The 20002-nt window shown below is 40.5% G+C and overlaps 1 protein-coding gene across 2 annotated transcripts in view; it reads left to right on the top strand.

Moving 5' to 3' along the window:
• Positions 1-20002, top strand: part of LOC146712285 (protein NLRC3-like) — a 43945-nt gene that overhangs the window by 19268 nt on the left and 4675 nt on the right. Inside the window, exons 3-7 of one of the 2 annotated variants that reach the window (XM_085451997.1) lie at positions 479-2267; positions 5368-5541; positions 5782-5955; positions 6151-6324; positions 17025-17198. In XM_085451997.1, coding sequence (XP_085308123.1) covers positions 479-2267; positions 5368-5541; positions 5782-5955; positions 6151-6324; positions 17025-17198 — 2485 coding nt within the window. Of the gene's footprint in view, positions 1-478; positions 2268-5367; positions 5542-5781; positions 5956-6150; positions 6325-17024; positions 17309-20002 lie in introns of those variants that run through there. The other variant, XM_085451998.1, reaches the window with a different exon arrangement.

Genomic DNA, 20002 nt, shown 5'->3' with positions numbered 1-20002 from the left:
GTACCTTGTTCCCTAACTACAGGGGCCTGACTAGCTACGGGTGTTTCAAGGGTGTGACACCGACCCAGTTCTTCAAAGAAGAATGAAAGAAACTGCGTAAAATTAGGTTTACCAAGCTTTAAGCATTATAATCAAAAAGACTTGCAGCTGTAATTGCTGCCAGATGTACTTCCACAAAGAGACTATGAATTATTATGTATGCCAACATTTTATTAGTTTTTAATACATTAACAAGAATTCCAAGCATGCGTGTCTTACATTGTCATTATGTGGTATTTTATTTTTTTAAAAATTGACCTGAGAAGTGAATTTACCACATTTTGAAAGAATGGATGACAAAATGTGAAATAAGTGAAAGGCTGTGGATACACTTTATCTGTAGCTTCTATGTAGGGACCCTTTTGGTCAGGTAATGTTTTGACTGTTTCTGCCCAGGCATTGATACTGATATGTTAACCGCTTTTGTTTATTATTTCAGAGGTTCTTGAGTGTCAGATTAACTTCAAGTCAAACCTGAAACAGAAGTTCCAGTGTGTGTTTGAGGGGATCGCTAAAGCAGGAAACCCAACCCTTCTGAATCAGATCTACACAGAGCTCTACATCACAGAGGGAGGGACTGCAGAGGTCAATGATGAACATGAGGTCAGACAGATTGAAACAGCATCCAGGAAACCAGACAGACCAGAAACAACAATCAGACAAGAAGACATCTTTAAGGCCTCACCTGGAAGAGATGAACCAATCAGAACAGTGCTGACAATGGGAGTGGCTGGCATTGGGAAAACGGTCTTAACACAGAAACACAGCCTGGACTGGGCTGAAGACAAAGCCAACCAGGACATCCAGTTCATATTTCCATTCACTTTCAGAGAGCTGAATGTGCTGAAAGAGGAGAAGTTCAGCTTGGTGGGACTTGTTCATCACTTCTTTACTGAAACCAAAGAAGCAGGAATCTGCAGCTTTGAAGACTTCCAGGTTGTGTTCATCTTTGATGGTCTGGATGAGTGTCGACTTCCTCTGGACTTCCACAAAACTACAATCCTAACTGATCCTAAAAAGTCCTCCTCAGTGGATGCGCTGCTGATAAACCTCATCAGGGGGAAACTGCTTCCCTCTGCTCGCCTCTGGATAACCACACGACCTGCAGCAGCCAATCAGATCCCTCCTGACTGTGCTTTCATGGTGACAGAGGTCAGAGGGTTCACTGACCGACAGAAGGAGGAGTACTTCAGGAAGAGATTCAGAGATGAGGAGCAGGCCAGTAGGATCATCTCCCACATCAAGAAAGCTCGAAGCCTCCACATCATGTGCCACATCCCAGTCTTCTGCTGGATCACTGCTACTGTTCTGGAGGATGAGCTGGAAATCAGAAAAGGAGTGCTTCCCATGACTCTAACTGAGTTATACATTCACTTCCTGGTGATTCAGGCCAAAAGAAAGAAGATAAAGTATGATGGAGGAGCTGAGACAGATCCACACTGGAGTCCAGAGAGCAGGAAGATGATGGAGTCTCTGGGAAAACTGGCTTTTGATCAGCTGCAGAAAGGAAACCTGATCTTCTATGAATCAGACCTGAAAGAGTGTGGCATCGATATCAGAGCAGCCTCAGTGTACTCAGGAGTGTTCACACAGATCTTTAAAGAGGAGAGAGGACTGTACCAGGACAAGGTGTTCTGCTTCATCCATCTGAGTGTTCAGGAGTTTCTGGCTGCTCTTCATGTCCATCTGACCTTCATCAACTCTGGAGTTAATCTGGTAGAAGAACAACAAACAACCTCCAAGAACTCTGAAACAAGAGAACCTGCAGAGAAACACTTCTACCAGAGTGCTGTGAACAAGGCCTTACAGAGTCCAAATGGACACCTGGACTTGTTCCTCCGCTTCCTTCTAGGTCTTTCACTAAACAGCAATCACAATTTTCTACAAGGTCTGCTGACAAAGACAGGAAGTAACTCACAGACCAATAAGGAAACAGTCCAGTACATCAAGAAGAAGCTCAGTGAGAATCTGTCTGCAGAGAAAAGCATCAATCTGTTCCACTGTCTGAATGAACTGAATGATCGTTCTCTAGTAGAGGAGATCCAACAGTCCCTGAGATCAGGAAGTCTCTCCACAGATAAACTGTCTCCTGCTCAGTGGTCAGCTCTGGTCTTCATCTTACTGTCATCAGAAAAAGATCTGGATGTGTTTGACCTGAAGAAATACTCTGCTTCAGAGGAGGCTCTTCTGAGGCTGCTGCCAGTGGTCAAAGCCTCCAACAAGGCTCTGTAAGTAATATTAAATCAGGCATGATCAGTTCAGAGAACACTTAAAAATACATAAAAATAGGGAATTAAATGATCATCACTCACTTGGTCAACTATGATACCTTTAATGTTTCAGTCCAGCCGGTCAGCATTTCTGAGAGATTTTTGTCTGTAGCTCTTATCAAAGGACAATCCAGACCCAGCCTATAAGACTATGGGCTCTGATCCTTCAGCCCCTCTTATGGGTTCATTATCCTCAGCTTGCTCACTTAGTTCTTTTTTTCTAAACCATATACCTCAGTTATGTTGTGGAAACTCTTAAATAAAACTGCAACTACCAGCTAAGCGTGTCTTTTGAAGTGAGGTTTATTAAAAGAAAGAAATATGAAAAACACTGCAGTGGAGAGAACGTTCAGATCAAACACCAAACATTTTTCTGAGGAGGCACACCACCCTGAAATATTTTATATCTGCCAAACACTCTTAAACAAAGAACATTCCATAGCATATCATAAATCTCTATACCTTCAGTCCAGCTCATTCTTTACCCCCTCCTACTCGAACAAAAGTTACGACCACCCATCACCTCATTAAGAGCAGGATGTCTGGAGATCTTCAAGTCTCAAGTGGACCGTCTGTGAAGATGCAATAAAACCTAAGGCCCAATTGTGAAAACATTCTACATGCATACAACTGGTGTCAGGAGTCATCTTGCTAAACTAAAGAGATATGATTAAAATATGTGATTAATGCACGAGAAAAGAAATCTGCCACCAGTTACAAGATTGTATCTTTTCTTGATGTTTATAATCCAAGTTCTGGTTTCTGTCTCACCTTAAGTACACACTCATTTTTTTATATAATTCTCTGCTATGGCTGTCCTGATTATATCCAGTATAGAGGAAAAACCTTGGGCATCATAATTAAAATTGCCGTCAATGTCCTGTTTCTTGTCAGTAACTGAAATTGTCCAATCGAAAACACGTTGGTATTTAGGGAGGGCAGGACTTTAAAAGGCAGCTTGTTTTTGACAAAAAAAAAAAAAAAAACAAGAGTCTGCACCAAGTCCATCATGTGAGCAATTATTTACAACCACATTTTTATAGCAGAACCAATAACTTACATTTTTAATCTTAGCCTCTCGAACAGTGAGATCCCTGTAATATGGAAATCTGCCTATGTTCTCCCTTTGCTGAAAGGAGGTGATCCTTCAGATGTTAATAATTACAGGCCCATATCTAAATTGTGTGTTCTAGCAAAAGTTCTAGAAAAGTTCATTAGTGAACAACTGAAAGATTTTTTGGACAAAAATTCAGTTCTTTCCCAACATCAGTCAGGATTCAGAAAACAACACAGCACAATAACTGCTGCTATTAAAGTGGTTAATGACATTGTTGATTCAATGGACTGCAAAAATTACTGTGCGGCTCTTTTTCTTGACTTGTCAAAGGCTTTTGATACAGTTGACCATGCTATTTTATTAAATAGACTAAACAATATTGGTCTATCTGTAAATGCTGTAAGTTGGTTTTCAAATTACTTGTCAGCAAGAAAACAGTGTGTCCATGCTGCTGGGTCTTCTTCCTCTTTTCTCCCAGTATCCAAAGGAGTTCCGCAGGGCTCCATATTAGGACCATTGCTATTTTCTCTTTACATAAACAACCTTTGTGATAATTTGTCAAATGCAGCATTTCATCTTTATGCAGATGATACAATTATTTATTGTTCATCCCCTTCAGTAGCACAAACCCTGCAATTTCTGCAGTCTGCCTTTGATGTCGTTCAGTCCCATTTAACTCAACTTAAGTTGGTGTTAAATCCAGAGAAATCCAAGTTTATGTTATTCTCAAATGGCAAAGAGTTGTTAGCTACGTCTCCTAAGATTAAAACAATTCAAGGATCTGAAATTGAAATGGTCACATCTTACAAGTATCTAGGGATCATTATAGATCAGAATTTGTCATTTAAGACTCACATTCAAAGGCTTGTGTCGAAGTTAAAACTAAAACTAGGTTACTTTTTTAGAAACCAATCCTGTTTCTCCCTCCAAGTGAGAAAACATTTGATTCGTTGAACCTTTTTACCTTTATTGGATTATGGTGACCTGCTTTTTATGAATGCACCTGCCCACTACCTAAAGAGGTTGGATACTGTGTACCATTGTGCTTTACGTTTTATTACTGGCTATGGAAGTCGTGTACATCATTGTTCTCTGTATGCTGCTGCTAAATGTCCATCTTTGCATATTCATAGACTCTCCCATTGGTTGATTTTTATCTATAAATCTCTCCTTGGGCTGGTTCCATCTTATTTATGTGTTTATATGTGTAAAAACCACAACCAATACAACCTTCGTTCGAACAAAATCATACAATTGATTGTCCCAAAAATCAGAACAGAATGGGGGAAAAGGGCTTTTAAATACACTGCCCCTGCTTCCTGGAATAATCTGCAGAAGGAACTGAAATTATCAGAATTGGTTACCTTGGGAGAGTTTAAGTCTGTCTTAAAGGAACGAGAGAACAGCTCTTTTACTCAGTGTGATTGTTTTTAATGTACTCTTTTTGTATTTGATCTGTTATTGTATATTTTACACATGTTTGTATGGGATATTGTATTTGTTTTAAATGTTATATACCTATGTGGTATGTGACTTTTGTTGCCATGATGCCAGGTCTCTCTTGGAAATGAGATTTTTAATCTCAATGAGATTTTTTACCTGGATAAATAAAGGATTAAAAAATAAAAAATGGAAAAAAAAACATTTACTGTAATCACAGATATTAGAATTAATAAAGTGACCAACAGTACTGTAGTAAGTTTAGTACTGTAGTAACTGTAGTACTGTAGTACTCACAGGCCTGAGCCAGCAGACACTGAACTAGTGTCACTAAATCTACCCGCTCTTCTCTGGTTTCCATTTAGATACACTGGTATAATTGTGTTTAAAATGAAATATTTTTCTTCTGTTAGACTTAAGTTCTTGAACATTTTTTTAATTTAATTTTGCATTGTAGTGTACTCATTTGTGCTCATTTGATTACCTAGGTTCAACATATAAAGTGATTATATTTGATAATAGATATTGTTTTGTTGTTCTCGTTCTTGTTGTTTTTTGCAGGCTGAGCAGCTGTAACCTCTCAGAGAAAAGCTGTAAAGATTTGTTGTCAGTCATCAGCTCCCAGTCCTGTAGTCTGAGAGAGCTGGACCTGAGTACCAACAGCCTCAATGATTCAGCTGTAAAGCTTCTGTCTGCTGCAGTGGAGAGTCCACACGCCAAACTGAATATCCTGAGGTCAGATCAGAATTTGTATTCTCTTTTGTTTGTTTATATGTTTGTTTTTTGTTTTTATCAAGTGAGAAAATTTAGCCAGTAAAGGTAAACTTTACCATTTATTGTTGTTTTGTACAATTTTTATTCATTTCTATGTTAAAGTGAAGTTTTACTAACCTACTCAGCACAAAACAAACAGGATTAGTTATTACACCTTGATTACACTTTAACAGCAGTCTTTCTTAATGTTTTTATTTTCAGACTCAACATCTGTGAAATCTCAGAGAAAATCTGTGAAGCTCTGTCCTCAGTTCTCAGCTCTGGGTCCTCTAGTCTGACAGAGCTGGACCTGACCATCAAAAACCTGCAGGATTCAGGAGTAAAGCTTCTGTCTGCTGGAGTACAAAGTTTAAACTGTAAACTGAATGCTCTGAGGTCAGATCAAATGTCATTTTATTTTCTTTAAAACGAACCAATTAAAGATTTTGTCCATGTTCATCCATATGATGTTGTGTCTTAGAATATTAAGGTTTCCTTTAAAAATAAAAAAAGATGCCGCATGTAATGTAGTAATATAATAACAAACTTTACATGAGTATTTGTTTTATAGTTTGTCTTTTATTTTTTTAGACTGACTGGTTGTAATCTCTCAGAGACAAGCTGTGAAGCTCTGTCCTCAGTTCTCAGCTCCCAGTCCTCTAGTCTGAGAGACCTGGACCTGAGTAACTCTGACCTGCAGGATTCAGGAGTGAAGCTTCTGTCTGCTGGACTAAAGAGTTCACAGTGTGCAGTGGAAACTCTCAGGTCAGGATTCAAACTTTTCCACATATGATCATTTAAAATGTGAATTATATTATTGATTGACTTATTAATAGAACTTTCAGCTGAACTGTCACTTCATATTATCCTCACAAATGGAATTATCAGGAACCTGCTGGAGCCACACACCCAGTTTAGGGGTCTCTGCCTGAGTGCTGCAATTACCACTGGGACCACTGTTGCCTTCACCCTTCACAACCTCTTGAGCTCAAAACATGTTCCACATTGCTTTGATTACTGCACTTTGATGTATTCAAGTCTTTATTATAATTCACAGCTGTGTTCTTTTATTTATTGCCTTTGACAAACAAGTGGCCACTTTTCATCACTCATCCAAGTGACTTCTTCAGTCTCAGCTGACTGCAGGTTTCAATCTTATAAACAGTACATTTGCATAATGACTGAAACCAGCTCACTGCAGAAACAATGGGCTGGGAGGTCAGTTCCTTAATCTTAATTATGCAAATTCTCATTACCATTGATCAACAACCACTGACCAAAACCCACTGATCAAAGCCCACTGATCAATGGCCATCAGCACCATTCAGAGTTGGGGAATGGCTGCAATCACAGCATTGTAAGATGGCGAAAGATGTACCAAAAAGGTGTTTGACTTTACTGAGAAGGCTCGTCTAGCACAGCACAAGAAGTCTAAGACCAGGCAACAAAGGAAGTTTGACTTACTTCTTGTACGTCGGAAACCACCGCAAAATACGGAGAGTGTCCTCAGTGGCTAGAAGAGAGAAGGATGTGATACCGAGGATGTGGACAAGTGGGTGAAGAATCTGTCTGACAGACAGTTCACCCAAACAGAGAAAAACATCCTTGCTAAAGGGTTGAATTTTGCTGTCACACCGAGACAAATCCCGCTAGTGGAGCTGATCACAGCCACAGAAACTGCAAGCCTTCTCAGTAAAGTCAAACACCTTTTTGGTACATCTGTCTGTGAAGGTTCTCAGTCATCCAGGTCATCGTAGTCAAAGGAGCCTGCGAAGAAAAGCGTCTGGACTTCTTTAAGTTGCTTGAAGACGTTTCACCTTTCACCTCCTCTCCCTGGCTGATTGGGACCCACACCCAGTTCCACACCTTGGCTCAGGCAATTAGAGGATCATCAGGGGGTCCTTTTGTCCCTCTGTGGGGGGTCACTCCCACTAGGTTCAAATCTGGGACTCCCCACCATTTCACCTTAGAACTGAAGAAGCTTCTCGGATGAGAGGTGAAACGTCTTCAAGCAATTTAAAGAAGTCCAGACGCTTTTCTTTGCAAGCTCCTTTGACTTTTTGGTACATCCTTCGCCATCTTACAGTGCTGTTAAAGCAGCCATTCCCCAACTCTCTGTGAATGGTACTCATGGTCATTGATCAGTGGGCTTTGGCGTGGAATTACTAAATTTAGATACCCAGTGGTACAAAATACCATTAACTTTGGTCCCAGTGCTGATTGTCTTTTTGTTTGATTCCATATACTTAACTCATCTGTTTAAGCCAAGTTACCCGCCTGTCTCTCATTCACTCTGTCACACGCATGCAGACTTTTTCATGCACAGAGGCACAGGGCTCCCTCATCCCATCTTTTAGAGAGAATGGGTAATTATATAAACAGCTTTCAGCGAGGCAGGGATTAGGTCCCAGAGAAAGTGATGCTGTCTAATGCTGGCATATTTCTATGACATACTGGAAAACAGAGCAGGAAGAACCAGGAAGAACATGGAGCAGGTGTGTGTGTGTGTGGTATCTAAAAATAAAATAACCAAAAATAGAGAGGACATAGCCTAACATATGAAACAGGAAAAGATCACTGTGTAATCCATTTATTTCAACAAAGTAACTGTATTCTGAATACCACCTTTTTAAACAGTAACTGTTGGGTCTGTGTTTCCACAAACCCCGCTAATTCTAGAGACTTATTCATCATGAAGAAAACAAGACAGTCGATCGATCGATTATTTGAGCAAGGGAGGCCTCGTCTGTGTCCACCACGAAAATGACCCCCAGATCTGACCTCCTCCTGCTACCTTTTATTGAGACACAATTCACACAAAACACGTCAGAACAAAGCCACGCCCACATGGTCCTAAGACAAGGCATTTGTATGTATATGTGTGAACTTCTGTAAGAGTGTGTGTGTGTGTGTGTGTGTGTGTGTGTGTGTGTGTGTGTGTGTGTGTGTGTGTGTGTGTGTGTCCTGCTGACCAAAGGGTGGTAAACCCAGGAAGCTTACATCAAAAGAAGCAGATCTTCCAGATAGGATGTATCTGCAATAAAACATTTCACCCCCCCACCAGAACCTCCAGAATCTGGGGGGAAGGACAGTGGAATTTCTTTCATCAGAGTTAAAACACTGTACAAATGGTAAACATAAAAATGACAAACATTTAACAATTTAACTCTAACAGTAACTGAATATAGATACTTATATTTTGTATTTTAAATATGTAATGTATGTGTCAAGTGTTCTCTGACTGTGAGGTGCCCACACTTGAAAAAGACTAGACTTTGAATTTCACTCAACTTTATTTTGACCAGGTAGATAGGTAGGTAGCAGCAGGTAAAAAACCTTTCAACACAAAAATGAAGAACATTCCATTAACCATTCAGATAAATTACATGCATTACACAGAAGACAGATGAAATAACAAAATACACTTCAGTAAAGCCATTTACCATGTGGTCAACTGTGTTAATTTAACTGTGGTTCTTAAATATACAAAATGTGTCTTCTTTGCATTTAACACTTTTTTATAAACAATTGTATTTTAAAGTATACATTTTAGAGTTTACAAACATTTTAATAGAGACTTTAACTAAGGATTTTCTTTACAAAGAATTATTTTCTTTAAATCAAAACCAAACATTTATTCACTAGTTTACAATCCACCCAAGGATTTGGGGGTAACTATTTTTAATATTAAGTAACATAAATGTGGGAACACTAACTGCACAAACAATTTATCCAAACTTAAACATTCTTTTCTGTCAATATAATTTTTTAAACCTAAATGCAGCAACTATTTTCCTAAGCGTAAAACATTTGCACAACTGAGCTTCCATAGTTCCAAATATATGTGCAGCAAATGTGAGCTCAAGAGCTTACCGATAGCCCGTCTTGTTCAAAGTCTTCCTCACAGTGGAAAAGTGGATCGTACTTAGTTTGCTGTCCTCTCAGTATGTTGCACACGGGTCAAATGACTGCTGCATGCATTTATTTTTTTTTTATTTTACCAAGTGGATCATCATGGCCTTGCCATATTGGTCCATTTGGTTGACCTTTATTATAATTATGAATTTATTTCAGTTGCAAACGGGACAGACATGACTGTGGGATAGGACAGGGGGAAAGAATGAAAGAAAGAGAGGGAGAGAAAGAAAGAAAACCAAAGGGGAGAAGAGACGGTGAGAAGGGGGGGAAGAGAGAAAAAAAACAAACAAACAAACAAAAAAAACTCCTGGGTCACCTGTATGGAGAAAAAAAACAGAAGAGAAAGCAAACAACAAAGAGCAACATAATAAGAAAAAAAAAAGCACCATCACAATAAACTAGCTAGTCATAGATATCAATAATTACTAAATAATAAACGATATTGTGCAGCACGCAAGATAGACAGCGCACAGTGTGCTTTGAGGCAGCAGCCAAGAAAGCTGTAGTCCGCGTCTGTGAATACCCATGTGTACACCTGTGTGCATACCTGTGTGGATCAGCGTGCTTGCATTCCAAAGGTTTCTCCATGTAATGATCTGCTAGGGAGTGTGGGGGGGCCACAGCCCTGTCCTCTATGGTATGAAGCAGGTATGGAGGAGATCAAAACTCCAGACATCCAGAGGCCCCCAGAACACAAGAGACCATTTTAAGGTCTACTAGGCACGCCCACCCTTGATTGCTCTAATGTGGCTCACCTGGCAGGGCAGCACACACCAGGCCGCGCTTAGTTGTTGATTGCACCCAAGGTCTAATCAGCGGCCATGCGCAAGCAGCAGCACCGAACAGGTAGAGGGCAGGAGGAGGAAAAGAGGAATAACAGCCACACCTACTAAGTCAGCGCGACAGTATGTAATGTATTTCGTTTCTCCCCAACACTGTCTGTGTAAAGATTTATGTTTCTAAAGTGAAACAGTGAAAAATAACAGTACTGTTAATAAATTAATATGTCGAAGTTGTACAGAAAGGCCAATTTTGGCACACATCTGTCCTGAATTCGTGAAATGACAAATGACCACAGGTCCAAGTGTGTCAAACGATGATTTTATTAAACGCACGTGTGGAGGAAATACACCGTCACAATCCTCAGCATAAATCCCCCCAAAAAGCATACTTAAAATGTTTTTATATCTCATGTATCAAAGCAGATACATAACATGCATAAGTTACAGTAACCACAGCTTTTCTGCTGACAATCTTTGACGCACACTCAAAAAGACATTTTCTCCGTCTCCACGCCAGGTGCTTCCTGTCGATCTTCTTATTCTCACTTATCTCTGGAACATCAGAAGCACATCCTACAAAAAACTGTTGCTTATGCAGGCACAAAATGCAGTTACAAGAAAAATACGTCTTAACTCTAACCTAGAAATGTGTCTATATAATGTCTGTGTACGCAAGCGAGCTGTCACGACCTCACTGCATTCTGTCTCACCTCTTACCTCACCAGATAAAGCTTGTAACCTCCTACCAGACAGAAGGCCAACTCCTTTGTAAGCACATTTTCCCATAGGTGTAATAACATGATTGAAACTGTATGTTTAATAAATGGAATAAATATTTAATCAAATGCCACTGCTCAAAGCTTAATAACAGGATATAAAAATAAACACAATATAGAAATGATATAATCCCCACAATTCAAGTCAAAAACACATCAAACTTTAAGAGTTTTTTCCAAGGATGAGGAAGCAGACTCAGCCCCAAACAGCTGAATATATGGATGGTTCCCACAGCAACCACAGCAGTGTGCTCTCAGTATACTTAGTTGTATAAAGGAGTTCGTGGTGTGTTGCACTGAATAACTAAGCAGCTGAAACAGCCTCATGCATGTTGACACAGGGAAAGAATAGTGTGCTGTTCACAGCAGTCACAGCTCGCTGCCTTCAACAGTCTCTTCCTTCCTTGTTTGGATGTCACTGATATCATCTTCTGCTCTCCCACTGACCACCTGTTGGAGGTAACATGCTAAGATGGCTAACAGCAGCATCAGTACATGTAGTCCTTAGTGATGGAAACTGGAACCATGAAGTCAGTGATGCTGGAATAAGCCTCTCCACAGTGACACTAATGGTCACTATCATGACTCTTTGATGATATTCTGTAAAACACTGACAGACAAAAGTGTTGGACAAATCTGAACAAGTCTACTTATTATACACGACTGTCCATAATTCTGATGGACACATGTTTTGGAGAAACGCCCTCCCCCTGATGATCCTCTAATCACCTGAGCCAAGGTGTGAAACTGGGTGTGGGTCCCAATCAGCCAGAGTTTCGGGTGAGTTCATTGTGAAACCTGGCCCCACCTTATCATGTGATTTCCTGAGGTCAGATGGCCCAGGATATGAGTGGGCGTTAAGGCGTCTGGGAAGGGATCTCAAAACTGGATTATAGATGGCAGAGAGTTGGTGTCGTAAGCCCCGCCTCTGTTCAAAGATGGTCACTCACAGTGGACGTAGATGCTTCTTTCACTCCTCTTTCAAACCATCTGTCCTCTCTGTCCAAAATGTGAACATTGGCATCCTCAAAGAGTGTCCTTTATCCTTAAGATGCAGATGGACTGCTGAGTCTTGTCCTGTGGAGGTGGCTCTTCTATGTTGTGCCATGCGCTTGTGAAGTGGCTGTTTGGTCTCTCCAATGTAGAGGTCTGGGCATTCCTCGCTGCACTGTACAGCATACACCACGTTGTTAAGTCTGTGTTTTGTTTCTATTTTCTCATATTTTATTTCTATTTTCTCATATTTTACTAAAAAATTTTTAAATAGTGTTATCTTGGCAAACTTTCTTGGTTTATATCATCATATAGGGACTCCTCAAAACAAGTTAAATATAAAAGATCTCCTTTTATCTACATTTGTCTTCTAGCCATAATTCTGTGTGTGTTACAGTCATTTTCTAACACTCGGAAATTTGGAGCCCTGGGTGATTGTCTGATAATATTTACTGTGAATTAAAAAGGGGGCATATTTACATTTAACTAACTCTACAGCTTCAGAGTCTGTAAGAAGGAACAAATAGTAGTATAAAGGCTTCTTGCATGGCTTCTTCATATGTGATATTGTAGCTGATTTAAGGCTGTTCGTGTGGGAACGTTTCTCAGCCTTGACTCATTTCATAAGGAATGATCCAGCAGCTCACATAAGACCATAAAAATGGTTAGTTTCAAATAATGCCAGGCAAAAATCGCATTCACATCAAATAAAATCAACCCTGTTAACAGTTCCTCATGTTTGAGACTGTCCACACTTAAAAATATTGAAGTTTTGAAAAAAAAAAAAACATCACTTTGTAAATGTTCTTACTTTACAGAGTCAAATTATCTCTGTGGTCTAATGTTTAAATTGATACTGGTTTAACTTTCTGAGTCTGTGTGCGTGTGTGTGCAGTGTTGCCAACTTAGCGAGTTTTCAGACCCCTTAGCGTCTAAAAAAAGACGTGAAAGCGCGTATCGCTTTTACTCTCAACAAGCAGCGGGTGCTGTAACGCAGTCAGTTCTTCTTTTACTCTTATGCTGTTTTGTGGATCACAAGGTTTAAAACTACTTATAAACACACACACACAGTAACTCCACCAGAGTGCCTATTTCGGGTCACTTTTGCCGGTCCAAGCCCGGGTAAAGGAGCAGGGTTGGAATTGTGACATTAAAAAAAACAATAATTGCTAAAAGAAATTAATTTGTAAAATAAATAAACTAAATAAACTCAGTAAACTCTAAATGCATTTAGGACGTTTTTTACTCACTTTATGTCTTTATGTCTTTATGTCTCTGCCACGATGTTATTTCTCTCTCCAACAATGTAGGTTACAATTACATTAGCATTACCAATTATGCAAATTAAGCGATGACGTCATTTAGCGACTTCTAGCGACTTTTAGGACAACCAATAGCGATTTTCCTTACTGAGGAGTTGGCAACACTGTGTGTGTGTGTGTGTGTGCGTGTGTGTGTGTGTGTGTGTGTGTGTGTGTGTGTGTGTGTGTGTGTGTGTGTGTGTGTGTGTTTAGATGTTTTTGTCTGAGCTTCCATTCAGCAGCATGTTGGAATGACATGTACAAACATGTTTGAGCTGCAGGCAGCTGTGTGTGTCAGGTATCACTTAGGAAATGTGTGTATGTGTGAAGTAATTACAGCCACTGTGCAGCACAGTGTGCTACTGACTGTGTGTGTGTTACCATGACTGAACAGCATCTGCAGACACATGTAAGTCCTTAGATATACGTGCATGTTTGAGTATGTGTGTCTCTTCTTGTATTTAATAGTGATGTGTGGATCGATCCTGAAATATTGATTCCTCCGATACCAATCATTTATGTTCTAGAATCGATTCTCACATTAAAATATTGATAGTTTAGTAATTTAGAGTAAATTTGTAGTTTATCATTAACAGGAACACAGTGGAAAGAAACGATAACATTCGGATTGTCTACATTCAAAGGAACTACTTCCTCTTCCGCCTTTCATAGTCATGTGTGAAATACGGCTGTATGAATGTCTCGCAGCCCCTTGGCGCGCGCACTCACGACAATGGCTGAGCGTAATTGTGCGGATGTATTTTACCTCCACAAACAGCTGAGACGTGGTTTGGATACATGTGGCAAAAAAAGTGAGGTGTTGTGGCCGTACTTGCCAACCTTGAAAAAAAAAAAGAAAAAAAAGAAAAAAAAAAGAAAAAAAGAAGAAAAAAAAAGAAAAAAATTTTGTGTTTTGGCGTTTTGTCTTTCGGGTGAACCAGTTTGTGTCTGAGCGTGTTGCTGGGTCTGAAATGCACCGGGATGTCATGCTTGGAGAAAACTCTCCTGAGTTTCTCTGATATACCGGCTACATAGGGGATGACAATGTTGTTGCATCTGTCCTTCTTATCCTCCTTCGCTGGTGTCTGATCTTCTTTTCTGTGCCTCTTTGCTGACTTTAAGAACGCCCATTTAGGATAGCCGCACGTTTTGAGTGCTTCCTTTACATGTGTGTGTTCCTTCTTTTTCCTTCAGGCTTAGAGGGAACATGTTCTGCCCGGTGGTGTAGGGTCCTAATTACTCCAAGTTTGTGTTCCAGAGGGTGATGGGAGTCAAAGAGGAGGTACTGGTCCGTGTGTGTGGGCTTCCGGTAAACTTCGATGTTGAGGTTGCCGTTCTCTTCAATGTGCACAGCGCAGTCCAGGAAAGGCAAACAGTTGTCCTTTGTGTCTTCCCTGGTGAACTTGATGTTTTTATCCACAGCGTTAATGTGCGCAGTGAAGGATTCCACTTCTTGTGTCTTGATTTTGACCCAGGTGTCGTCCACATATCTGTACCAGTGGCTGGGTACTCTTCCTTTGAAAGAGCCAAGAGCCTTCCTTTCCACTTCCTCCATGTAAAGGTTGGCTACAATAGGTGACACGGGGGAGCCCATGGCACAGCCATGTTTTTGTCTGTAAAAGCCTTCGTTGTACTTGAAATATGTAGTGGTGAGGCAGAGGTCTAACAGGGTGCAAATCTGATCGGGTGTGAAGTTGGTCCTGTCCTCCAAGGAGCTGTCTTCTTGTAGTCGTTTTCTGACCGTCTCCACGGCCTCCGTGGTGGGTATGCAAGTGAAGAGAGAGACTACATCAAAGGACACCATGGTTTCATCTGGATCCAGGGGAAGTTTCTGGACCTTGTGGGTGAAGTCGGTGGAGTTCTTGATGTGGTGTGGGGTGTTCCCCACAAGAGGAGCAAGGATGGTAGCAAGGTGTTTAGCAATGTTATAAGTGGCTGAGTTTATGCTACTGACTATGGGTCTGAGTGGGACAGCTTCCTTGTGGATTTTAGGAAGTCCGTAGATGCAGGGTATGGCATCCCCTGGGTAAAGGCGGTGATATGTAAGGCGGTCAATGATTTTGTCCTTTTCAAAGTCTTGAAGGCAAGCTATAACTTTCTTTTTGTAGCTGCTTGTGGGGTCTCGCTTTAAGGCTTCGTAGGTATTGTTGTCACTGAGGAGAGTAGTGATCTTTGTATGGTAATCTGTAGTGTTTAGGACCACGGTGCATCTTCCCTTATCAGCTGGTAATATAGTAATGTTGTGGTCTCTTCTCAGGGAAGCGACGGCCTTCTTTTCCTGTATTGTGAGGTTGGACGGAGGGACTTTGGCACTGGAGAGGGTGGCTGAGACTTTCATCCTGATTTGCTCTGCTTCTGTCTGTGATAATTTATTAATCCGTATGGCGGTTTCTGTGGCTGTGATGAGGTCCACTATGGGCAACTGTTGTGGAGAGATGGCAAAATTGAGTCCTTGAGATGCATTATGTTGGTTTTTAGGTTTTCTGGGAGTTTGTGTCATCAGGCTTGTTCTACACACTGTCAATCAAAGCTACAAGCTGGCATGGCGTTAGCTTTGATTTGGAATCACTTTTAAAAATTTCCATGAAAAGACTAAATTTGTTTTCTTTCTTTATACAAAGTTCATCCCATTTTCACAGGCTCATTCTGACCAATCAGAAGCCTCCATTTCATGCACATTGTAGCAACTTCCACAGTCGCTAGAGGCCGAGGATGGAGCCTGCCTATTTGCATTCACATCATTCCATTCCTTATGGAATTCCTTATGTCACGTCACATGACTCATACATTTTGATTAGCACCCAAAGAACTAAAGAAAGGCTAAAAGGACGTTCAGCCAATCAAATCCCTCCTAGGAACAGGAAGTCTAGAGAGGAAATGGAGCAGAGAAGGAGAATCACCAGTTTAAATGTCTGAATTTTAAACTGGTGACCCTCTAAAGAGGCTTTTATTGACTCTTTCTGTTTTCATTACAGGTTTTTTCACCATTTAAACGTTTTAATATCAGATTGAGAAATAACTTTTTAGTTATTTCTACATTTGACACAAATAATGACTTTCTGACTTGACTTTGGACTAATCTAACAACTCAGCCTGGCTATGTTGGACTTGTTGTGGAAGCAGCTCCCAGTTTGAGTTCAGGAGACAGACACCCTCTCTACTTTGAAGATCAGCTTCAAACTTTCCTTTTTGATAAAGCTTATAGTTCGAGCTGGATCAGGTGACCCTGAACCATCCCCTAGTTATGCTGCTATAGGCTCAGGCTGTTGATGGACTTCCCATGATGCTCTGCTTTCTTCTCTGTCCTTAACTTTTGTCTTCTCTCTCCTTAGTTTGTGTTTTGTTCTTGTCTCTCTGAGCTCATCTCTTCTCTTTCCCCTCACCCTGCAACCAGTCATGGTAGATGCTTCTCCTGGAGCCTGTTTTCACTGGGAGGATCTTTGTGTCAAAGGGAGTTCTTCCTTCCCACCATCACCAAGTGCTGCTCACAGTGGATTGTCTGATGGTTGGGTCTTTCGCTCTATATTGTAGGCTGTTACCTTATACTGCTAAACAGCTTGAGATGACTGCTGGCGTCTGTTGGAAGTTGTCACTTATACATAAAGTTACATTGAATGGATGTAAATTGATAGATGTTATTGTGACAAAGAGAAAATAATTGTTGACAGATGGATTGTTGTTTTGTGTGTCTGCAGTCTGTCAGGCTGTCTGATCACAGAGGAAGGCTGTACTTCTCTGGCCTCAGCTCTGAGCTCCAACCCCTCCCATCTGAGAGAGCTGGACCTGCGCTATAATCATCCAGAAGCCTCAGGGATTAAGCTGCTGTCGGCTGGACTAAAGGATCCAAGATGGAGACTGGACACTCTCAGGTATGGAGAGAATGTCTAATAGAGGAGGAACAGATGGAAACATTTCCTGTGTCCTTCACTCACTTCCTGTTTGTTTCCTGCGGCCTCCAACCTACTTAGCAGTAGCTGGCAATTCCTATTCACCTAAAATTTGCATTAGCCACTAATGGCATTCTACTAAGCATTAATCCCTCACTAATATAACGCTAATTCACATCAAATTAGCTTTAGCTGCTAGCATCAGCCAACTTAGAACTAGCTGCAAACATTGTTAAAAGGGAAGTGAAAAGTTTTAGCATTATCGGGTAATGCTAACTCGCATCAAATTAGCATTAGCTAATAAAAGCAGCCTTCTTAGCATTAGCCGCTCACATTGTTATAATGCAAGGGGAAAGAGTTAGCATTAACGGATGATGCTAAGTCACGTCAAATTAGCTTTAACTAGTAATGGAAGCCTACGTAGCATAAGTCCTCACATCGTTATAATGCAAAGGAAAATAGTTAGCATTATTAGATAATGCTAATTCACATCAAATTAGCAATAGTTATTAACAGTAACACACATCACATTGTTAAAATTGAAGGAAAAATAGTATAAGCATTAGCTACTCATATTTTTAAAATATAAGAAAAACATTGTTAGCATTAGCGGATAAATTAGCATTAGCTAATAACGGCACCCTATTTAGCATTAGCCGCTCACATTGTTAGAAATTAAGACAATATGGTATTAGCATTAGTTGCCAGTGCTTATTCACCTAAAATTAGCATAGCCACTAATGGTAGCCTATTTAACATTAACTCTTCACATCACAGGGAAAAAGTTAAAATTGAATGAAAAATACTGTTCACATTAGCTACTCATATTGTTAAAAAGTACGAAAAAACATTGTTAGCATAAGCGGATAATGCTAATTCACCTCAAATTAGTATTAGCTAATAACGGCAAACTACTTAGCATTAGCTGGTCACATTGTTATAAAGCAAGAAAATATGGTATTAGGATTAGCTGCCAATTCCTATTCACCTAAAATTTGTGTTAGCCACTAATGACAGTCTACTTAGCATTAAATCCCGACTAATATAATGCTAATTCACATCAAATTAGCATTAGCTGCAAGCATCAGCCTACCTAGCACTAGCTGCTCACATTGCTATAAAGCAAAGGAAAACAATATGAGTATTAGGTTCTAATGCATATTTGCCTTAAATCAGATGTAGGTGCTAATGGCGGTCTACTTAGCATTAGCAGCACAGATTGTTGTAATGCTAGGGAAAAGAGTGTTAGCATTAGCCGTGCACATTTTTTAAAGTTAAGGGAAATAGTGTTAGCATTAGCTACTCACATTGTTAAAAAGTAAATGTTAACATTAGTGCATAATGCATTAGCAGATAATGTTGACCCTGGCCCATTGGAAAAGTTCAGAACTAAAGATTTAGGAGTGTTTCTTGATAGCTCTTTCTCATTTGAGAAACAAATAAATTCGGTTATTAAAACCAGCTGTAAGGTTTATATTGTTGATTGTCATTTATGCTTAGAAATATTTACTGATATGGTAAATGGACTGGTTCTTATATAGCGCTTTTCCACTCTTCTGAGCACTCAAAGCGCTTTACACAACTTGTGCATTCACCCATTCACACCCATTCGTACAAGCACAACTGATATTCACACACATTCATACTCCGATGAATGCATCGGAGAGCAATTTCGGGCTAGTATCTTGCCCAAGGATATTCGGCATGCAGACTAGGGGAAGCCGGGAATCGAACCACCAACCTTCCGATCAGTAGATGACCTGCTCTACCACCTGAGCCACAGCCACCGTTTGCTTAGAGTTTTATAATTGATTGCATAATGATAGAGGTTTGATCCTTAGTAGTCTGTAAAGACTCTGTGTGACTTCCAGAGTGCTCTGGCATGCACACACCACTTGTGGTCATGAGAGAGGTCGTACCCTCTCTTACTGATTTATGGTATAGGAGGACACCTACTCTGTGTCTGCTTAAGTATAAGAGCCCTTTGTTAGGGGGACCGCTGGACTCTTAGCACCAGCTTTGGGGTCACAGGGTCACATCTGGAACACACACACACACACACACACACACGCACACACACACACACACACACACACACACACACACACACACACTATGCACAGACTGGTACTCTTTGTTCATACCTGTGTAAGACGTCATAATGAACTTGTGCATATTCATGTAAGCTCAATAAAGAGCAGTGTTACGAGGGAGCAGACGAGAGCGACTGAGGTCAAGTGAAGGAACGGCGCTGTCACAGTTCTCTCCCTCATCAATTGTCTGCTTCCAGCGGTGGGTCTGTGCTAGACGACCCATCACCAGCTTTTTCCACTGGTTACCAGTACGTGGTAGAATCCACTTCCAGATCTGGTTGTCTTTAAATCTGTGAATGGATTGGCTCCATCTTATCTCTCTTTAACAAAAGAATCCAAGTGGAGCCCTCAGGTCTGCAGATAAGCAGCTTCTGACCAGAACTAGACGTAAAAACAGAGGTGAGCTTTATCGATGGCTGCAGCCAAACTCTGGAACAGTCGCCCTTCACATCAGGTCGTCACCAACACTGGACATTTTTAAAAGCCGGTTGGAAACACATTTGTACTCTGTAGCTTTCAATCCTGACCAGTCTTTATAGTCATTACTGTGTATGTTTCCTATTTTCTCTCTACTCTGTGCAGCACTTTGGCTCAAGCTGTTTTTAAATGTGCTGATAAATAAATGTCGATTTCTTTGAATAAAACAGTGGAGCCGAGCTTTGAGCTCAGTGTGTAACAGTGTGTGTGTGAGAG

This window comes from Copadichromis virginalis, linkage group LG3 (assembly GCF_057382275.1).
Source record: "Copadichromis virginalis isolate Kocher_CV1m ecotype Utaka linkage group LG3, C_Virginalis_male_GT1.1, whole genome shotgun sequence".
NCBI classification, from domain to species: domain Eukaryota; kingdom Metazoa; phylum Chordata; class Actinopteri; order Cichliformes; family Cichlidae; genus Copadichromis; species Copadichromis virginalis.
Note: the sequence above shows the minus strand (reverse complement) of the source record. Positions and strands in the feature narration are given on the sequence as shown.